At 53.2% G+C, this 22530-nt stretch overlaps 1 protein-coding gene across 5 annotated transcripts in view; it reads left to right on the forward strand.

Annotated features, from left to right (window-relative positions):
• LOC116497816 (protein CEPU-1) overlaps positions 1-22530 on the forward strand; it is a 320106-nt gene that overhangs the window by 289940 nt on the left and 7636 nt on the right. For all 5 annotated transcript variants that reach the window (XM_032201750.1, XM_032201753.1, XM_032201752.1 and 2 more), the window contains one exon: positions 2686-2811. In XM_032201750.1, the coding sequence (XP_032057641.1) occupies positions 2686-2811 (126 nt within the window). The remainder of the gene's footprint in view (positions 1-2685; positions 2812-22530) is intronic.

Genomic DNA, 22530 nt, shown 5'->3' on the forward strand with positions numbered 1-22530 from the left:
TGCCAACTGATGGATAAAGCCTTTTAATGCAAGGGGAATGGCAGCACTGGTGACCATTAAATAATATTAAAGATATACTTGCGATCACTTATTTATTAAAGTTTCCCTCCCTAGTATAGTAAAAGCCTTACGACGTACCTGTTAAGTCTCAAGAAAGCCATTTTAAATAGTTCGTGTGGTTAATTATTCAAACGTTTAATTAGCATACAATAACTGTCGTGTTAAATCCTACCACTGTGCATTTAATTTAAGGGTAGGCTAAAGACTTCGCTGACGTTGTCGCTCCTGTCTGCTTCCCGGCCATGCCTGCCTCACCTCACCATGGGTGGGCTGCAGAAATTGCTGGAGGGCATCCTGAACCCACCAGGGCACGGGGACTTTTCCCAAAAGTTGCATTTTCACTTGCAAATTTGCAATTGCAAAGTCTCCCATTGCCCAGGCAAGGAAGCATCCCAGTAATTTCTCCTCCCCTGCCCGGTCTTAGCAAAATTAAAATCTCTGCAGGAATGCTGGTGCTGCTATACTGCTGAGGATGAGGTTGTAATGCTCTTCAGGATGCATTTCAGGAGAAGCGGAAATCAAAGTTTAATTTGTTTTAATTATGTTTTAGAATCTGGTCAGTTAATTTGATTACAAATTTTTGTCTGTCGCCCGTGTGGGTGCAAATCCTTGTGTGCTGTAACAGAGTCACAATGCAAAGGCTGAATTTACTGCCTGCGAGTCTCGGTGAGCTCGGCAAAACAAGCTAAATTTGAGTGATGCGGATTCGTTAATTAAAAACATCGCAAAGGCTCCTTTTGATTTAGCAGGCACTGCATGGAAGACGACAGATAATGTTCTAGCTTTGCTGGGACCGACAGCTGGAGCCAGCCAGGGCTTCTTCCTGGGCAATCATGGGCAATTCGCTCCACTGCTGCTCATCGCTTTCCACCTCGAAACACCACCAGTAATACCTCCGTGGCCTATTTTAGCTGCTGATACTGAAAGCTCTGCTCTAGAAATAAAACTTTCTGAAGCACATTGGTTTCCTGGATAGCGATCCCAGCCTCTCCAGGTGCACGGTGGGGCAATTGTAGCACCTTTGTCATTAATTGCAGCTCCTCGGTGGACTACATTGGCTTTTGGCAGAGCATCTCCCGGCTGTTCGTCCCAGGAGCCACACGCCCTTATGCCAGGCTTAATGACACTGATGAATATTAATATTTCCTTCGATGTCATCTTCACAGCCTCTGTCCTGTGTCCCCAGGTGTACTCCAGACCCCACTGTTCCAGGACCGTCTGATCCATAGCTGTCCTCCAGTGCATGATTAGCAGATTAGCCGTTGTGCCCAGAGCAGCAAAAAAAAAAAAAATGAACTCCCAGAAGCCCTTCAAAACAGGGAATAATTCATTACCCACCTTGATTTCCACTTAAAATGTACTTTAACTACACTTCCAACTACAAACCCTAAATCACCCTCATGTTCACAAAAAATCCATCATTTTTTATTTTATTGCACGGCACTGGCATGACATAATCCCTTCCAGAGCGTCTTGGAGTGCTTTACGGATCAATAAATTACTTACCTGCGCGGCAGAGGCAATGCGTGCAAGGCCATTGCAGTCATTCTGGCTCGCTGTGCGTGCACCAGCCAGTCCCTGTGCCTGCCCTGCTGGGGACGAGCAGGGATGGGGTGCCCGGGGGTGGGTTATGGGTTTGGGATGGCAGCACGGCACTGTCTGGGGCTGTGCGTGGGCTGCTGGATGGACGGGGCTCGGCTGGGGTGGGTGGAAGGAGCAGGATGCTCTGCGGGTGATTTGTGACTCTCCTGCAAAGCAGCGCAGCAGGGTGCCAATCCTCTGCTAGGCTCTGGAGAATGGCCTGGGAAAAAAAAAAAAAAAAATAATAAATCGAGGAAGGTGATGGTCTTTATTATGTTCTGCAGGTGCAGGCTGATAACGGCAGCTGATCGTTTTTCTCGCATGGCGTGCCTGAGCTCGTGGAAGCCCCAGGTCACACCACTGCGGGGGCTGAGCGCTCCCCGTGTACTCCTTGTCCCTTCCCTCTCATCAGCCCCACTCCTGGGCTCTGGGCCCCTTTTGTCTGCACAATTCTCTTGAATTCATGTTGGCAGTGTCAAAGCAGCAGGAGGGCTTTCATCCCCGTTGAATTTCCCTTCCTTTGCACAATCTTAGAGGCTCCTTGGTAGGCTCGGTGTCTTCACGAGAGCTCCTCAGTGCTCTGCTGCTTGCGAGGACATCACAGAGCCCATGAGCTGCAAGCCACGTGAGCATTTTGGGTGCTCTCGTTGCACCAGGAGTGCCTTTTGCAGGGCTGGTGTTGTCCTGGGAGGATGCAGCTCTGCTGGGAAGGGCTGCTCGTGGCTGGGAGGACAGGGTCGGTACCAGCAGTGTGTGGGGGGAGAAGCACCGTCTGGCACATCGCACTGGTGCTGGTAGGATCTGTCTGCAGCCTCCCAAAAATAACTGAATCCCTGATGACTACAAGTCCTTCCCACGTCAACTCTGTCTCCTCCACCCCCCCTGTTTCCCCTCTGTTTTCCTGTCGAGGCAGACGAGACTGATGGGCTCCTGCTCTGTTTGTCACGGTAGAAGGACGGGAATTCTACCTCCTTCACCCTCATTTTCAGATTTAAGACAGACAGAACCGGTTGCATTTTCATTTCCCTCTTTGTGTCTCTGCAGTGTCGCCGAAAATTACCGAGATCTCTTCTGACATCTCCATCAATGAAGGTGGCAACGTCAGCCTCACCTGCATAGCCACGGGCAGGCCAGATCCAACAATCACCTGGAGACACATCTCACCCAAAGGTAAGAGCCAAACGTTGCCCAAAATATTCCAGGAAGGGCACGGGGAGGGCTGGGAGCGGCTGGGAAGGTGTTGGGGGCTGGTTCAGGTGAACCAGCCCTGCAGCTGCAAAGAAAAATGGTGAGCGCTAAAAAGCTGTGATGTGCTGCAGGAGCAGATGGTTTTGGAAGAGAAACATCCATCCTGGTGGTCTGGGAGACAAAATTGTAGGGTTTTTTTAGGCAGTTACCAGCCTGGGGCTGTTGTGCTTGTCCCTTGGGAGCCCGGGGCTGCCCCAGGTCGCTGGAGCTGCCGCCGTGGGTGGTTGCGTGCAGCACGCTGCTGGCAGCTGCTTTCGGCACCTGCTGAGACCTTTTCGGGGAACAGCACACATGGCATCAAAGAGGGACTGGAAATAGTACGAATCAACAAGAAAACACACAAAGCATTAATTGGTAACCTTGTTAATTGGCAAGCAAAAACCTGAGCAGAACGGCGGGGGTGTGACTGCCGGGGAGCGAATTCCCATGCGCGCCCGTTTGGGACAGCACGGGTTCAGAGTCCTTTCCCAGCTGTTTTCGGCACATTTTGCTGCCCCGGCTCTCCCAGCTTTGTGAGGATCTCACTGATGAGCTGGGAGGAGGTCGTTTTGGGTGGGATGAGCCATCTGGCCAAGGGATCCTCTGCCTCCCAAATCGCCCATCTAAGTGCTTGCGTTCAACCTCGGTCATTTTTAACCCTGGGTCTTACCGACGTGGGCTGTTATCCCAGACCACTCCTCAAGCTCTCCTCGGGGATATCCCGGCCAGGCTGTCCGGCAGCCAAAGGAGACGACGCAGCAGCAGCAGTGATGGATGGCGCCGTGTCTGCTCCCTCCATTCAGCTGCCTGGCGATGGCTGCGGTGTCTCAGTGCAGCTCCATTGATTTTTGCTATTTGTCTGTACTGTAGCAAGCTGCTGGGCCAGATCCATCACTCTCCGTGGCCCAGGCAGAAAGCGAGCTGAGTCAGTGGCAACTCAGCCTGCTTTGTTGACAGGAGCCTCTGAAAAAAGCCATTCCCTGGTGCAAGAGTTGGCTTAGTCGCTGTAGGTGGCCGTGTCAGAGGGTGGCCTTCGGTCGGCGTCTGGGCATGGACCATGCTGGAATGCAGGGAGCAGATGTGAGCTGCTCTCAGCCCTGACCACGGCACCTACCCACGGCATCAAGTGGCTGTCACTCTATCTGTCACCATCGGGCAGCACTGATGGCTGAGCCAGTCCACGTGCTGTGACCTTTAAGACTTTTTTTTTCCTTTGTCCTCTTCCCCTTCTCCGCCCTGACTGCATCTTTTTGTCTCGCTCAGGCTCCTCACTGCCTGTTTTTTGCACATACTTGTTTTTTTCTGCAGGCCCTGCTCTCCTTCCCGCATCCCCTCCTGCTCCCCAGGACCTTCCTCTCCCCATCCCGCACCCCTCACCACCTTCTCCTGCAGCCATCCATCCTCTCCTAACCAGGCTCCCAGCTTACGACGCCTCTGTCTTCTTTCACAAGGGCTATTTTCGGTGTTTGCTGCCATCCAGCAGGTTTCTTTCCCCAGGGAATCTTTACCTGCGCTTGAACCAGATGTTTCCATTTTACTTAGGACTTAGCTGCTATGGAAACTGAGGATGCACCACAAGAGGAAGAGTGAGCTAATCAGAAATTACCTGTGGTGCTGTGTAATTTGCAACAGCAGCTCTTACCCGATTTTGGCCATGATTAGGCATTCTGCTTTCAAAACTCAAAGAGAACAAACGATCACAAAGATTTACCTGAATCTGGCCTCCTGCCGGTGGAGGGTGCTGAGCCCGGAGGTGGCCCAGGACATCTCTGGTGCCTGCCCATCTCTGTTCCCAGCTCAGCTCCTCTCTTTCTTTCTCTGGGTCTGCTGCAGCCACCATGCGGGGCCTCTGCTTCTCCATTTTTAATTCAGCACACATAGGAGAGGCGAGGATGTGCTGCATGGGGACGGAAAGAAGAGCCAGGGCAGGTGCCCAGAGGTGCCATAGAAGATGCCAAGGCTGTAGCCATTTCCCTAGCAGGACAGAGTATGATTTGGAGATCCGGGAGCCTCACCAGTGACTGGGGACCCAAAGCTGGCTGCTGGCCTCTCTCTTGGCCAGACCTGGCTCTGCCTCGAAGCGCATCCCCGGGGAAATCCTGAGCAAGCCTCCTCCTGTTCCTTTGCGCCGTCTTTCTCCATCTCGCTTGGCGTGGTGGAGAAGAGGGAGGGGGGAGAATTGGTTAAGGGAAAGCTGGTGCATAATTGAAGGGTTTACATAGCGGATGGGTAAGCGGCTCTCACCGCTGCCACTGGGGAGAGGCTTTGATAGCTCCGTCTGTGCCAGGCGCGTGTGGGCTGGGAGCTGAAGGAGCTGCTCCCCGCGCCTACCCCGGCAAGCGCTCCTCTGCGCAAAGGCACTTCACGGGCTCTATTATTTTCTTGGCAGCTGTAAGTCTGTTTTGTGGTTCTTGGTGAGAAATGGAGCAGAGAAGAGTGTTTGCTCACTGGAGGAGCGTGCAGCCTGATCCCGCAGAGGATTTACACCCGAAGCAGCTCAGCTCCCCCGTGGCTCATCCCTCTCCAGACCCTTTTCCAGCCACCAGCTCCTGGCAGTGCAGCCCAACGGGTTGAAGTGGAAGAAGGGGCTGGGGGTAGAGATGCAGTCACGTCTTCCTTCATCTCGGGGCTGTGCTGAGAAACCACAACCGTGGCCATGGACTCAGGTGCTCCAGCTGGCAGTGGGACTGGCAGCAAACTATACCAGTAAGCTAGGCACCAGCATCTGATGGGCTGTCTCCATCCCCTCCGGGCTGTCTGCTCTTGGCATCCACGAGGTGCCAAGCCCAACAGGATGGCAGTCAAGAGGGGCATCCCCAGCAGGGCAAAGGGAGAAGGACCTAGGTAGCCACGGCCAAGCTATAAACCCAGAGCGAAGGCAGCAGTGCCTATTCAGAAGGTGTGTGGGTTGTGCAGGGGGTCCGAAAGGCAGTATTGTGTGTGCGTTATTGTGCGTGCATTACTGTGTTTGTGTTACTGTGTGTGCACTGTACTTGCACCCAGCATCTCTGTTTCGAAGGATTAAGATTTTTTCTGGCCCCTAGCATCACGGTGTTGATGCCATCCGCAAACTGGCGAGATCTTCCAGTTAATAGTGTGGTTATGGTCACTCAGGTGTTTCCATAGTTACTGGGCTCTTTATTTATTTTTTGGGTAACTCTGACGTTGTCATGGTGATTGCCATGTTGTCAGTCTCTCGGTGGACAAAAGCTGGAATTTCTCGGCTTAGGGAAAAGTGCAGTGTCCCGAGCTGCTGGGCACCGGGTGATGCTTGGTGCATCGTACAGGGACAGGGGCACGGGGAAAGGGTGCACAAAGTGGCCGGGTGTGCAGATACACCACTGGCATATCTGCCTGGCCAGCACCCATCTGCCACACACGGCTATCCTACAGCCAGGGGCTGCATCCAACTTGTCATCCTTAACGACCCTTGATGGACTTTGCTGCCATGGTTTTGTCTAATTGCTGTTTGATTATCGCTGTAGTATGATGGATTCTGGTGTAAGGCTTAAGACAGTGGCTGCCAGAGTAGGAAAACATTATGGTTTGGCTTGATGGTGTATTTACTCGTAAGAGGGCTGATCAAGAGGTCTTTATAGCAGGAATCCCTCATTAATCTTAGGATTAGGCTCGGCTGTGAAAGCTGGAGCCCGTGCGGAGCCAGAGCCCCGCGCCACGTCTGAGCTGGGACGCACGGGGCCGGTGCTGCCTCGCTGCTTGGCCAGGCAGCATCACGAGGGGGGTGAGCTGCTCAGAAGGCCCCCGTCGTGCCCCGACCCAGGTGTCCTCTGTGATCAGCTGAGTTAACCTCGGCAGCCCTCCGCTTCCTCCCTGGAAGAGGCATAATAGCAGTCCCTCATCCGGCAGGACTGATGGGAGGATAAATGCATTCAGGACGTGAGGTGCTTGGGCGCAGGAGTAATCACAGCTCGTATATGCACTTAAGATAGATGAGACTTGGTGGCCTAATGTGGCAGAGGTCTCTTGAGATCATCTGTCTATACATCAGCAGCAAAGCAGCGGAGGGACTCTGGGAGAAGTCTGGTATATTTGGATATATTGATTCTCTCTGGCTCTTGGCGGGGCTTAAAACAAGAAGACAAGCTGCTGCAAAAAAAATGCAGCTTGAGGAGCTGCATTTCCCTGGGAAGGGGACACATCTCCTCCCTTCAGAGGCTTGTCCATTAAGCACATCAGTTTCTGTCCCAAATCCTTCCAGATCCTTTCTGAACTGCAGGCAGGGGCGGCTTTGCCTGGCGAGCACAGCGTGGGATGTTTGTAGGTGGGACGAAAGGTCTGGAGCCTGGCCAGGAGGCACTGGGAGAAGCCAGGGGAATCCGCTTGGGTGGCAAATCTCTGCCTGCCTCTGCGCTGTCATCGCCCTGGCAGTGATCAGCTCAGCATCCCCCAGGGAAAGCTCCCTGTAACCCTGAATCAAGTCACCTAATTAACTTAGTAACAGCGAGCTGTACTCTCTGCTGGTCATTTTAATAGGGCAGTAGCTCTCGAAGAGAGCAGAGGGTTTGTGTAAGGCTGCTTCTGTGTTCCTCCAGAGCCTCGTGTTTCTGCACTGTCTTTTGTTGTGGGTTCAGGAGGTTTTGGAGGAGGCAATACATCTGCCTTGCTTCTCTTCTCAGTATTTAATCTGAACAAACACCAGAGCCGTCCAGAGATGGTGGTGTTGGGGAAAGCAGAAGTATGAACCCCTCTTTGGGAAGAAGGACTTGTGGAGATGTTGTATGGGCCTGTAGACAGGCAGTGTCTAAAGGAAGGCAGTTGAGTCCTTCTCATGTGGCTGGAGCAGAGAGCTGGCACTGAGCTGGGTTGGGTTGAGCTGAGTTGGGTTGGGTTGGGTTGGGTCTGGTTGTGTTGTGTTGGGTTGTGTTGGGTTGTGTTGGGCTAGGTTGTGTTCTGTTGGGTTTGGTTGGGTTGAGTTGGGTTGTGTTGTGTTGGGCTGGGTTGGGTTGGGTTGGGTTGGGTTGAGCTGTGTTGGGCTGTGCTTTGAGCTGTATGTAGCATCCCAATTCACCTCGTTGCATGCATCCCCCTGGTCTCACAGTGGCCTTTCTCCAGCACAGTGGCTCTTAACCACCTACAGAAGCCAATGCTAAGGCACCACCAGGAATAAGCATCTTGCAGAGGCTCAGCTGAGATCGTCATCCTCCTTCCAGGAGGCATTGCAGGCCTGGGCTCCGGCTAAATTAACTGAAGCATTTCAACAGGCTCCAATCCTGTCGGCAGCTCAACCGTCCCCTTGTTTACTGTTGAAATAATTACTGCTTTGCCATAATATTAGCTCTGAGCCGTGACTCCATTACCATTATCGCCGGAATATTACCCATTTATTATCTCCCAGCAACCCTGGAAGATGAACACTAGGCTTCAGAGACCAATTGTTTTACAACAGACAGGATCTTGGTGTGCATTGTTTAATGAGGTAAACTACATTATAGCCAGCATTAATTTGGCTGCAGTGCACTCCACTAAATCATTGTTAACCTGTAAATCTGCCACCCATTTTGATGCACACTTAATCAGAGCCCTCTGGATGGATCCACTGGGAAAAGGGTCATGGGTGACCCAACTCTGTTGGCACCACGTGGGGTGCCAGCACCAAGGGCACGCTTTGTGCATGCTCATGGTGAAGGTGAAGGCAATGCTGGTGGCTGGCATTGCCAGGGCTTGCTTGCAAAGTTCTTGCACTTGTGCTGCATCCTGCAAGGGGATCCTGCCAGGAGTAGGGTGAATATTGAGCCCCTGGAGTGCCAGCAGCTTTCTGTGTGAGGAGGATCAAGCAGGAGTGACTTAAACCTGGTTAATGTGTCACACACCTCGTGCACGGAGCGGTTGGCTGTGGTTAGCTCTTTGTAGCATTTCCCCTCCACTGATGTGCCCTGTTTCTACCTGCTATTTCGAAGCAATAGGAGATTATGTACTTATATGCGTGTATATATAAAAGTAATATTTTTGATTCCCTGCATGGTGGAAATGAGCCCTCTCAGCTGATTTGTTTGCATATTTGGCACAGCCGCCTTTAAAATATGCATTTTAGTACAAAAATAACTAGACCCCTACCAGCTACAAATGAGGCAATGCCTTTCTCTTATGGAAAGGGGAAAAAAGAAAAAAAATAACTCTCTGCTTCAGAGTGCTCCCTAAACACAGCTTTGCAATGTCACGCTTTCCCTCCTTGCCAGAGGCAAGGCGTGCGCAGTTCCTCGCTGTCATCCGGGGATGCGTGCGGGCCGGCTGCTCGTGTGGAGGTACAGCCGCCTGCATCGGGAAGCTTTTCCCAGGCAGAAAGCAGGCGGCTCTGCCTGCACCAAGGTTTTATCCACAGACTCATCCCATCGCTGGCTCGCTGCCTTTCCGAGGCACCACGCTATTGCAAAAGGCCCCGATCTGCATTCGCACCGCGCCCTGCAGAAGGGAGCCGGGGCCCTGTGCAAAGCCATATTAATAAGAATATTGGAGATTTATTTTTCTTGCTCCCAAGCCGACCTATTTGCATGACAATCTCGTAAGCCCTGCATATGCACAGCAGCAGCAGGACTGGGCGAGAGGAGCGGGGAAGTTTCCATTCACTCCGGTGCCCGGCGTGACGCCCTCTCCGAGCATCCCTCGTTTCGGCTTTGTGCAGAGACGACGACTTTCAACCCATTCCTGTATCTTTTCACCCAGCCGCTGCAGAAGGAAGGGTTTCATTTATTTACTTATTGTGCAGGGTAGGACGAAGCGGACAAAAAAACAACACGCCGACAGCGTCGGCTTGCCGGATTTTCTGTCTCTTCTTTAGTGATCAGAGCGGCTCCCTCCTTCCCGGGTAAATGGGAGGCTTTGTGTCGCCGGCTCGCTCCCTGCCTGGGACTCGCCTTTCATTCAGCTGGCATTAGGAAGCGGAGGAAGAGCAAGGGACGGGAGTGTCTGAGATGTGAGAGATCTCCACACAAATTAAAACCTTTTATCAGGCCCTAATAGCTGTGCAAACTAATTATATTTGGGCCAAACTTTGCCAGAGACTCCCCCGAGGTATTATTATAAAAATCTGAGCTGTGGAAACGCGTCCCCATTCTGTCAACACCGGGTCGCTTCAGCTATAGAAAACTCAGCTCCGGCTCATTTTAGCTCCCGTGATGTGCTTTGCATAAGCCGTGGCAGTTGTTCTGGGGAGGATGGAGCCTGGCCAGACTGCGTAACATGTGGTCCAGGTCTGTCAAGCCCCAGGGAATTTTTTCTGTTGACATGGCTTTGGGGTTCAGACATGCATCTGGGATGCCTCCATCCCTGGAGGGACAGGAGGTTGTGATGAGTTTGGTGCATCCTCCCTTCTTCTTCTTCCTTTGCTCCCTTCTTCTTCTTCCTCTGCTCCTTTCCTTCCCTTGTAACACCTCCTTGGTGCACGGGGCACGGAGTTTCAGGGCATCCCATACCTCACCTGCCCTCAGTGGCTGTAGGTGGAAGCAGCACAGGGAAATGCTCAGATCCAAAATCTTGCTCCTCTCATGTTTGTCCTGGTGGGAAGGACAGCCCCTCGCTCCTCTCCCCATGGCCACCGTTCCCCTGCCTGCCTTGTGCTCTTCCTCTGCGCAGATTGCTGGCTAATGGGGTGGAGCTAGCGAGAGTGCTCTCTATTAATGGAGCAGAATATAAACAGAATAAAGCCTTCATTTCCCGGGCTGTGATTTCATTATTAATATACTTTACAGTTCACAGGTTGTTCATTTGCTTCCATGTTTTCTCAGCTGGTGTAATCTGCAGCTCAGAGTGAGAAGAGTCATAAAATTTCCATTTCCAGTTGAATGTGCGTCCAATTCGCCGTGAAATGTTTCTCTCTGTCGTGAATATTAAGTGCACGAGGAGTCAGTAGCTGCGGGATTAGGCAGGGCAGGTTGCCAGCCCCCTCTCTGCATCCCAGGGGTGCGGGTGCGAGCGATGCTCGTGGCATGGAAGATGCAGAGGAGGCGGCTGCAGGAAGGTGTCAGGGCATCGTGGAGGAGCAGAGAGGGAAAGGTGGCACAGGGAGGTCTAGGGACTGAGGGGAAGAACATGTGGTGGAGAGAGGAAAGAAAACACACAGCATACTAGAAAGAAAAGAAAGTTGGGGAATAGTAAAGAGATGGGCTACAAGGAGGGATGTGATGGGCAAAAGATGTCCAGGACCTGACGGAGCTGAGCTGAGCTCCTCCGCCTCACCTCCCTATCCCACAGCCGTGACATTTTGCAGGGAAAAAGTCACACCAGTGTGTGCCCGTTTGTAAATCTGTCTGCTCTCCCTGCTTGGGCCAGCACCACAGGCTTTGGGGCTGGGCCCTTTCCCTAGCCTGAGCACGTGTGGAAAGGGTTTTCTTGTCTCCAGTGTGCGTGGCTGGGCAAGGAGCTGACTGCTGCCCCGTCCTGCGCCTGCTGAGCAGCAACAAATAGCCCTGGAGTGGCAGAGCATGTGCATGGAAGCGTGCAGAGGCAGAAAATAGAGCTTGTCACATGAATTGGGGAAGAAAAGTGTTCTGCTGGTGGTTACATGGCCAGCAGAAGAAAGCGGGGAGACTTGTTGCATGTTTTGTGTGCCCTTGCATGGCTTTAGCAAAGCAGAGCGTCCTCCCTGGGGCAGGGCAGCAGGAGCGTGGGTACTTGTAGGGTGCCAGCACTTAAATATGGGTGCCTGCGTGTCTTCAGGCTTGCTTGTACAAGAAGAAGGAGCTGTGTGTGTCTGGGTACGTGTGTGCACATGCCTGCATGGCAGTGGGCACAGCTGGTGGCACATCTGGCCCCATGGTGGGCAGGTTGCTGCAGCTGGAGGTGGTGGCAGATGCCCACCACCCATCCCTGAAGTAGCACTGCACGATGCCACATCCAGCACTGTCACTGCCATCAGGAAGGGGACAAAAAAACAAATCCCAGTGGTGTGCCCTGGCCGTGGAGATAGCTCGGGTGCTGCCCGCAGCCGACACCACCGTTTCCTGCTGAAATGACTTCTGCCATGGCATTCCTTACCGTGGAGAAAAAAAATGCCTCTTCCTTTCCCATCTCCTCTCGGTCGAGTCAAGATAATAATAGTCTTTTTCTGATCCCCTGAACTTTCCCATCTGCTTGGTAAAACAATGGCAATTCTTTTTCCTCCCGGCCTCTCTCTCTGTCTTCCTCTCTTTTATTTTTATCCTCCTACAGTATAATTTAAAGCTGCAGCAATGCCATAGCCCAGGGGTTTTTCCCCTTCCTGTGATACACTGCTGTTATTTAAAATGGTTTTTCCCTCGCAGAGGGGTGCCTCTGCTCCCCTCACCACCCCACCTGCCAGGATGCTGTGGGGCTCAAACCGCTCTCCAGTCCCTCCCAGTTCCCTGGGGCCAGTATCACACATCCCCACTGGTTCTGGCATCCCCAGCTCCCTGCCCTCAGATCCCATTCCCCAGTCATCCCCCACCCATCTCACTGCCTGCACTTTCCCCCAGCTTCTCCTGATAAGCCGCAATATTGCGAATGGTCCTCCAGAAATGGAGACATCAGTGCCATAAAACATGAGGGACAGAGCAAGGCCACTGGGCTGGAAAATAGCGTGTCTGAAAAAATAAAGACGGGCTAAAGATGATGGAGAGGCGACAGCCAGTCCCAGTTTGGACGGCTCTGGTGGGTAAAAGATGGGCTTTGGGGTCTGGCTGAGAGCCACCAAGGGCTTCTGCGGAGCGGTGTGAGCCATGCGCTGGTCCCCCGGGCACCCTCAGGTCACCACATCAGCCTTGTTATCAGGGCTTCCCCGCCTCGCTTCAGTGTAACGGTTGTTCCCTGTCTTATGAAAAATTGGAAATTTATCTCCGATCAGCCCTCGCCTCGCCTGTCGGCTCCCCAGGCTCGCTGCCCCCGTTTCGGTCTGACAGGCGCCGTGTACCAAATTCCCCGCGTGACGAGCTGGCTCCGTGCTGGGCTGGGTGGTCGCCATCCAAGGGGAAGAAGGGGAAAGGAAAATATCCCCCATTCCCCGAAAGCTGTCGGCCAGGCTTGCCATGAACTGTGTGCAGGGAAAGTTTCCCAGATTGCTGGGACTTCATGCCAGCACCCTGGATGGATTTAGTCAGCACTTGACGCTTATTTTTTCACTCTAATGCCATTATGCCACTTGCTTCCCTTCCTAGGGATATTTTCTTAATGCGGCTGAAATGCAGCTTAGCTGAGGTTACAGCCATTTAACGCTTTGGATTGAAATTGCGTCTTAAGAGCTTGTCCTGCGGAGAAAGCCTTTGGGTTTAAATTTGCAGCCAGAGGGACCCCACGGTCCTGGCCACCAGCAGATGTTTTGCAGACAAATCCGAAGGAAAGTGGGGCACCACGAGTTGCGTTGGCACCGGGGATGCTCTTACAGACTGGAGGGCGAGGGGTGGATCTTGCCACCGTTATCCCCATCATGATACCTGCGATAGTGACCCTCCATGGCATTTTTTTGGGGTGCTTTGCACGACTTCTGCGAACAGCAGGCAGGAGCAGCTCAGTTCTTGGTGTTAGCCGGGGCTGAGCCTTGCGCACCGCGGCTTCTCCTGGAGAAAGCTGCCAGCAACGGGACGGGCTCCAGGAAAGCCAAGTTGCAACAGGATTTAATCGAGGAGCAGAGCTCCCGCAAACAGGATGTGTGTGTTTGTCTGAGTGATTTTCTCCAAGAGCATCTGTCACTCTCAAACATCCCGGCATCACTGCGGCAAATTATTTAAACACTACCCACTGTACCCCATCTGTCAGCCAGCCCCTCCGCGCGTATGGGGCCCTACCTTGCCTCCTCTCCAAAGGAACTCGCCGGCAAAGGCTGGGAGCCAAACAACAGGACAAATTAAATCAAAAGCACAGCTTCGGCACCCAGGGGGAAAATGCACATCAGCTTTGACTTATTGCACGGCGCACGCTTACAAGAGAGAAGCAGCGGCTTTTGTCACTGCGAGGGGCCATGAAAAATGAATTAGGGCCGCTGCTGGGAGAGGGCATGCAGGAGAATCCTTCATTCTGGCGACACTGTCCTCTCTCACCTTGCGAGCAGCAACGGGGAAAAATGGTGGGGAGGAAGAGAAAGGAGGAAAGGCGAGGGGACTGCTTGGGCTGCAGGCAGGGATGGAGAGGCTTGGATGCCTTGAGAGCGGCATCGTGGCTCGAGCGGGAGCGCAGGGCGGCCGTGAGATGCTGGCTCATCAGTAACCATCAGAAGAAAGCTTTGCTCCATTCCCATGGGGCTCCGTGTGAGCATTTGTGGTTTGCATTGGGCCTTTTGCATGTGCGCCTCCACTGAAGCAGAAAAACTGTGTGGGAAGAGACTCGGTGCTGGTGGCAATGTCTGCACTGCCAAACCTCTCCTCTAGGACCCTCGGTGCCACCACAGATGCCACCACCTCACCCTCCAAGCAGGTAGACACTGAGGAGGAAGCTGGCTGGCTCCATGCTTGTGATAATATTCTGGTATCTTGAAGAAAAGAGCCCCCCAACAAGCCCTAAACCCATCTTTGCTACAGAGCTGATACCGCCGAAGTGCTTGGTGACCTGCAGCCACTGCTAATTTCCTTGCAGAGGGTGGCACGTGGCAGCCAGCCCAGCCCCTCTGCTGCCTCTGGGCTTTGTGAGCAGCACCTGGGGAGGAGGCAGGGGCTGGGGAGCACCCATCTGCCCATCCAGGGTGCTCGCTGCCACTTGGCTGAGCCCCAAGAGGCTTCGGAGCCAGCCCGGCTCTGCCACGCATGGAAATGAAAGGGCTCGTTCTTTACGCAGCTCGTTTGCGCCTGAGTTACAGCCTCGTTCAAGGGTGGCTGGTCCCCAAGTTGTTGTGTCTTGTTTCTTTAAATATTAATTTCCATAATCCTTTTATTTCCCAAGGAACTACTTCTCGCAAACAAAGGGTTTAATGCTCCTTTTTTATTCCCGGTAACAAATAAGTCGCATGAAGCTCGCAAACATCCCGGCAGCTGCCAGCCGCGTGCACGAGCAGCAGCAAACAGCGCTGAAGTCACAGTGTGTGGGATGGGAAGGACGAGAGGAGAATCCCCAGGGGATCACGGGTCTCACGGTCACATCATCCCAAGAGGGAAGGGCCATATCTCTCCCCAAGAGGGAGGGCAGGGGCTCAGCTGCACTGGGAAGCCCCCGCGCAGCCCGGGATCCTGATTTTTTTCCATCTTGGCACCTCTGACGTGCCTTTTTGAGATGGAAGATTTGAGAGCCGAAGGCCGGGCAGCACAATAGAAGATAGACTGCTTGTACCTCATTGTGTGGAGAATAGATGGGCTGCGGGCTCACGGAGAATAGGAGCTGCCACTCAGGCGGCTTTAATAGAACAGGCGGCAGATAGATTTCAATAAAAGAAATGAGTATAAATATTGTTAGCGGAGAAGAGAGGGAAAGTGAAAAAGATCTTGTTTGACTAGTCACAGTGGGAAACTTTCAAGGACTTTTAAGCTAAAAACTCTGCACAATGGTGCTATAATGGGCAGCTCGGCTGCGGCTCACGGCACCGGCGAGGCAAGCGGACCAGGCAGGCATTCCCGGCGTGGTGTGGCTTCGTGCAGGAGGTCTGGCTGCTGCATGGCACAGGGGTGAGGTGGTTGTACCAGGGAACCTGCTCACTGCTGTCAGCACTGGGCCACCTCCTCATTTCATTTTGAGCTCCTTGTGCCTTGTGTTGGCCATCCATGGTGGATATAGGTTGGGCTGCAGGCTGTGCGTAGGGTGACCGGCTGGGGGTAGGCGATGTGATGGCATCAGGAGGGTGTCTGCAAGCTGCATGGCCCAGTGGGCAGTGAGATGTGTTGCACACACCCCTTAATGGTTATCTGGGTTGTCATGGGGCATCAGAGAGCCAGGCATGGTCCTGGGGCTGGTGGTAGATCGCCGAGCAAGCGCAACCACAGAGGTGGGGCCTGTGGTAGATCCAGCTCTGAGAGCACAGAAAGTCAGAGAGCCCGGATAGATGTCATCCCCAATGCAAAGAGAAGGGTTTTGGCAGGGGGCTGCAGAGCTGCAGCCTGTGGGATTTGTTCCTGGTTGTGTTTGGAGGACACCTGTGGAAATCCCCACATCCTGTCCGCATGCTCATGTTGTTCTGAAACGCTCACCTCTGTGTGCATCAGCCCAAAATCATGCCCAGGAGTCTGCAGGAGGCTCCTCCATCGCATCTCAAGAAGAAACAGAAGGCATCATCGGCTCCCAGTTACACCCAAAATAGCTGAAAGGAGCAGAAAAACCCAGTGCCTCTGCTGTGCCGCATGGCTGTGCATGAGGACAGGCTCCCGTGGCCCCGAGGAGGAGGGGACATCGATCCCATCGCAGAAGGACTTCACGGCAAGTGTGGATCTATCGCTCAGTGTGCACCTGCCTGGGGGCACCCGGAGCCCCCAGCACAGCGGTGTCACCGGCTGCCTCGCTCTTTTGCAGCCCACAGAGCCGTGCACGAGGACGCGAAGCAAAATTGGATGTGAAAGTTCTGCCGAAGCCAATTCAATGAAGGGTGCAAGCGAGGAAAGCACAGTGTTTCCCCTCGGCTTGGTGACACCGGGAGCAGTCGGTGACAGTCACCTGCCCTGCAGTGGTGGAGGTGGCTTCTGCAAAGCTCCTGCACTCATGAGCACCGTGCCAAAGCCAGGCAGTGGGAGCACCATGCCCTGTGACTTCACATAACATAAACCCTAGAAACATGTGAATTAATTTAAAAAAAAAAAAAAATATATATATATATATATATAAATATATATATATATATATATAAAAATATATATATATATATAAGGTGAGAGATTTCTTTCCTTGCTATCAGGAAACCTCAAAAAAAAGAGACTTGGCCCTATGATGCCTATGATCTCTGGTGGCTGTGGGCTGAATTCTGGGCTCACCATCCTTCTTCTAAAGGCTGGTGAGAAGTGAAGAGCGGGTGCTCGGTGTCCCCCCAGGAGCTGGTGCTGGAGATGTGCTTCCCAAAGGGGTCACCCTGCTGCAGGCTCGTGGATGGAGCCCGTGGCACGGGGCTGCAGTATTCTTGAGAGGAAGGAAGGCGCGCACCATGCTTGCCTGGGTCGATAGGGTAATCTTCAAGAAATCATTTTTTTACTGATTGCTTTGGATGATTTCCAGCAGGTTAATTACCCCAAATCTTTCTCCATCGGAGCGTGGCGGCGTTAAGCCAGCACCAGGGAGTTGGAAAGAGGGGGGACGTGGAGGTGAGGCTGCTGGAGCGGGGTCAGTGCCCTAATCAGCAGAACAAGAGAAGTTTTGAAATGCCCGAACTCAGCTCCTTTTGTGTTAAATGAGCAATCAGGAGCAGGTAATGCTGGTCAGTAAGAGGTGAAGGGGGTGCTTCCCCCACCCATGGCCAGGGCAAGTGATGGAGGCAGCTTTTGCTCTTTCCCCACGTTCACAGGGCTGTGTCACTCCTGCATTGAGCACTCTGGTTTGGGGCATTTTGGTGTTTCAGGGTGGTTTCCTTCCTCCTCCTCCTTCCCTGCTGCTCATCAGGAGCTGAGCTGCCCCTGCTTTGCTACTAAATCACCCGCGCTGCACTTTCCCACCCTCTGCTGCAGAGGGAAAAGGGGGAATCAGGTCTCGGACACTGACAATTCTCTCTTATTACCTTTGTATATTGTATTTATTTACTATAAACTGTTGTAAGAAGGCCATCACCACTGCACTGGCATGACGTGGGAAATAAATGGCTTTTGGTTTTAAGAGCGTCACTTTGAGCCGGGAGTCTGCGCGATGTTAATTTTTATTGCCAGAAGTAGCCATAAATTGATAGTTCAGAATTGCTGTAGGGGCTGTAATTAACTAGTTACTATTTCACCTCCAAAAGGAGCAATGTTTCACACTCTTACTTTTACTTATCTGGAATCAACCCCTGTCAACATCTGCTGAAGCCAGTATAAAGATTTATAGACCTTGGAGGTAAATATTGACTAATAGGCAGCTTGGCTTAATGTTCACCTTGAAGGACAATAAATTGTGCTATTGATTTGAAGCTAGATGTCAATATCTGCATTGTTGTAAACATTTTAATAAAATTATCTCCATAAAATATTCTCATTCTCCGGCCAGCCCGGTTGGTGCATGGCAAGCGCAGCGGCGTGGCGGTGCCTTGGGACCGGCACTGGGAATTTGGGCATCCAGAGCCCATGGGGAGACCAAAGCCCTAGCGCAGCCCTGCTTAGTGCCACGGGGCTTGGAGAAGGGGCAAGGAGCTAATGTGAGGCCTAGCAATAACAGCAGCAGCTCTGCTGGGAGCCTTGTGTTGTGGGGAGGTGTTAGCAAGCTCCTCGGGATGCTGCAGCAAGCTGCCTCGCTGCCGTGCCGGGGAGGTTTTGCTAACGGCATCGCGGCAACATCCAGCCAGGGATGCTGGAAGCAACATGTCCCAGGGACTTGAACACGGGCACAACAGCGAGCCGGGGGACGGTGGCACGTAATTAATTTGGGAACATGTGTTCGCTTTCTGGTGAGTTATTATCTTGTCAGAGGCTCAATGGAAACAAACGGGTGGGAGGAGGCAGAGGGGAGACGAGTCGGGCCGGGAAAAAGAGGAGCAGCAAGGGAAGGAGAAAGGCAAGGAAGGAGGAATATGGATGCCCGAGGCTCCCGATCTCCCCACACCACATCACATCTGCTCCGTGCAGGACCCCAAGCTCTGCTCAGCCATTTTTGAGGCTGGCTTGTTTCTCCGTGCCAGAGCAAGATCTCACCTTGGTCTGGCTGGATCCTCCCCGTCCCAGCTCCCCCAGCACTGCAGTGACCACGCTCCTCTCCTCGGAGGGCTTTGCAAAACGTGGCCCCAACTGCTGCCTTGTGGAAGGCAATCACTCAAACGTACCAGCAGCAGCTGATCTCCTCTGCACCACGCGAGAGCCGTCACTCGGTTATTTATGCCGCTGTGCTTTGGGCTGCTCGCGGCCGTCTCTGGCGAGGCCGTGCTGGAGGCTCCTGAATGCCACGCCAAATGCTGCCGAGCTTCCCAGCTCTGCTAATGATGCGGGCCACTCGTTACGAGTCTGTCCAGGCTGTTTTGCAGCTCTGGGCTGAGTTTTTCCCCTCCAGCCTTTGTGGTTTTGCTTCCCCTACCCTGAGCCCTGGCTTTTATGGACAGCTGCAGAGTTGCAGGGCTGCCAGAGGAAGCCCTAACTAGTAGGTGATGTGATGGTCTGTGTGCATGCCATGCAGGGGGATGCAGGCTCTGGTTTTCCACCTCCCCATTCCCTGTGTTTCTCCCCATGCCATGTTTTTGGCCCCTTGTCCCTGTCCACTCCCTGTGTCCCCACTTTGCAGCGGGTTAGTCCCTCATCCTCAGCGGATGAGTGAGCTTTGTTCTTTGGAGCCGTCAGTGGCTGTTCCATTTCTGCCCTGTGTTGTATTATTATTATTAATAATAACAATAATGGGTGCTAGCTGTGCTGGTTTTGTAGCTCCTGAGGAGATGAGAGAGCTCTGCCATTAACTCCTGCAATATTTCAGCCGCTAATTGTGCTCAGGCAGAGGCAGCCTTGAGAAGTTCCCGAAATTGGTTCAGGTGGAGTTGCCCGAGCTCCGGGCGGTGACAGAGGCAGGGGGAGCAGTGGCCTGGGCACTGATCCAGAACCCCAGTGCCTGTGCATTGCCCTAGCTCCAGCCGTGTGTGCCCTGCACCACAATCCCAAAGGGTGTCATAAATGCGAGACCGGTCGGAGAAACTATCCCCACCCAAAATCCGCACTGGGATGGCAGGGTTGTGCCTTGCCCCGAAGCTTTGGGAGCTGAGCTTACCCCAAAGGAGGGTCTGTGTTCCTGTGCAACTCAGTGTGTGGATAAATGTCCCTGCCATGCCCCACCAGCCCCAGCGGACCCAGGAGGGCACAGTGACAAGTGCACCCTATTGCTTTCAATAAAGCGAGGTCTGCGCTTACAGACTGTGTTTGCTTCACCCTGACCCTGCTCCCCAGGTCCCGTCTATTTGTTTTTCCTTCTCTAGCCATCACTAATGAATGAGGTTTGTCCGGATATCAACACGACCTCCCCATTGGAAGCAAGAAAAAAAAACAGAGAGGCCACAGAGCGGAGTGGAGCAGCAATTGCTCCCGGTCTGTGCCTTCACCCCTCGACCGACGTGGGCACCGGCACGATCCAGCAGTGCCGGCTGCAGCAAAGCAACTTTATGGAGCTGTTTTTTTTCCCAGCAAAGCCCGTTTTGCAGGAGGGGCTGGGAGGACGTGAGCCAGAGCTGCTGTTTCCTCGCATACCACGTTGATTTTTGAGCCCATTCATTTCCAGTGCTCTCAGCTGGAGCAGCGCATAACAAGCTGCATGGCTTCTCTCTTTATTTACTGCCACTTCCCCATCAGAAGAAGCTCTCGATATAAAACCCAAGAAGTGTTGGGTATCCTGTTCATTAAGCCCTCTGGCAGGCAGGCGCTGAAAGGAGATGAGATGAGACTTCCACGCTTAGCGTCTGCCCGGCCAGCTCCGAACCAGGCACAAATCAGCTCCGGCACCGCGCGCTGCACGACTGCAGGAGCAATAAATATATGGGCATCTCGCGGCTGCACGGCTTCTGTGCCTGTGTACATAACCATCTCGGCTGGCCTGTGTGTACATACGCTTAAAATCAGGCAGGTAAAGGAGAACACCAGCCAGCACCCACCCAGCACTGCCCGTTTTGCCAGTGCCCTGGGGCAGGAATTCCTCCTTTCCTCTTTACCTTGCCCCGGGGTACCTGGCACTAATGAGGCTGTGTCCGGCACAGGGATGGTCTTCATAATGATATCATCATTGAGATCCCATGCAAAGCACTGTGTTTTGGTAACTTTGAGGGCTCTCTGTGTCAGGGTCGATTCCATAAAGCCGAAACCCCACGGATGCCAATGCAAAGTGTCTCAGACCCTAAAACCCCGAACGCTCTGCGTCTCCGCAGGCCAATTACCGGGCACTTATTTCAGACTCCTGCACTCCGCAGACACAGAGGGAAAGCCGAGAGCCTTCATCTCTCAATTTCCCGAGCTTTTGCAGGTGCCAGGCTGACCCTCACCGTTACTTTAACAAAGTCTTCTGCTGGGTAATGAAACGCGCTCGGGCTGCCTTGCTCCCGGATCAAACCGCAGACGAGCACCGCGGTTCGGCTACGGCGAGCGATAATTCTTGCCGTGTGCGAGCCAGCTCCCACGCGCTCGGGGAAGGGCTCTGAAGCAGAGAATTATCTGGGCCTTTGCATAAACCCGAGTCAGATTTGCACGCAGAGCATCTGAAGGCCACCGGCTGTGCCGTTATTTTATCAGCAGGCAGCGCTGTGCTACTGAGAAGCCGATTCTAGGTCAGCCATAAAAGGGATCTTTTTTTTTTTTTCCTTCCCTCTCTCTCCTTTTCTTCTTTTTTTTTTTCTGCAGCCCACATTGCTGCAGGCCCAGTGGATATAAAACTGTAATTTTTGTGTCTCCAAAGGATATTGATTTTGGGGTAACGCCTTCATATCTTGCCCTTCAGTGGTGCTAAGTAGTGATGAGCTCAGCGGGTTTAACAGCCAGCCGCTCCAGTGGGATTTCAGCGCGGGGCTGAGGATGCAGGTGGACAGCAGCAATTCATCACGGCGGGCTGCATGGAAAAACTCGTGTCACCCCTCTCTGAAGTTCATGGGATGGGGATGGGACATGGGGATGCCTTCCAGGCTGGGTCAGCACAGGACAGTGTGCTGCCCGAGCACGAGGGGGCTTCGGTCAGGCTGCATGGAAAAGGCAGGGTGGGCTGGGGAGGAAGCAGAGGATGTGCAGCACCGTGGGGCTGCCCGATGCCAAGGCAGCTGCTGCTGGTGCAGGCTGTGAACGACCCCAGTGTGAGCTGGCAGGAGTGACAGGTGGGATTTGGGCATCAGGATGCCAGCAAGGTGCTCGCTGCAGGAGCTGGCCCGGTGTAGCCATACAGTGGCATTAAAACGCACCGGTGCTGGCTCAGGCCCTACATGCAACCCCCATTTAGGTGTGTGTTTAAGGCAGCTGCCTCCACGGGTGGTGGTGTGTGACTGCGCTCACTATTTCAGTACCATGGGAAGAGGAGCTATAAACGTACGAGCTGGTGGGACACGGGCAGCATGAGCCCCGCTGGGATCCTCCCGTGCGTGCATTTTGCATGCACGTCTTGGGAGAAAGATGCACCCGGTTGACCAGCCAAGCACATGGAGCCACCGCAGCACACACCGTGATCCTCGGGTGGAAATGAGGGCCAGGATGGGATTGCCCAGCCCCGCTGGCCAAGCTCAATGTGTCCCCTGGGAGCAGGGACCTGCGCCCGGCCTCGCTGCCATTGGCACTCACTCCCAGAAACAGCTGTCCAGAGCTAATTTATTTCCTAATGCTGCAGCAATGTTAATTTATAAATTACACTGGTAATTCAAGCTATTATTAATTTCAGATGGTGTAGGGCAAGCCTAATTAAAATATGACACCAATTGCCACACATATGTACCAAGGACTACCGTTTAAAATTTATAGGAATATTAAGTGTGACACCGGTCTCGGAGATGCTTCACGCCGTAATTATCGCGTCTCAGCTGCAGGAGATCTGATAAAGGCGATGGGGAGGTGTCGAGGAAAGGAAGAAGATGCCGCCTCCCCATTTGGGGCTGTTTAAAACCCGCTTGTGCTGTCGGCTCGCGGGTGAGCTGTGCTTCTGCAGGATGTTTAGCAGCCACGTCCTAATTGC

Source organism: Aythya fuligula, chromosome 22 (assembly GCF_009819795.1).
Source record: "Aythya fuligula isolate bAytFul2 chromosome 22, bAytFul2.pri, whole genome shotgun sequence".
Classification (NCBI taxonomy): domain Eukaryota; kingdom Metazoa; phylum Chordata; class Aves; order Anseriformes; family Anatidae; genus Aythya; species Aythya fuligula.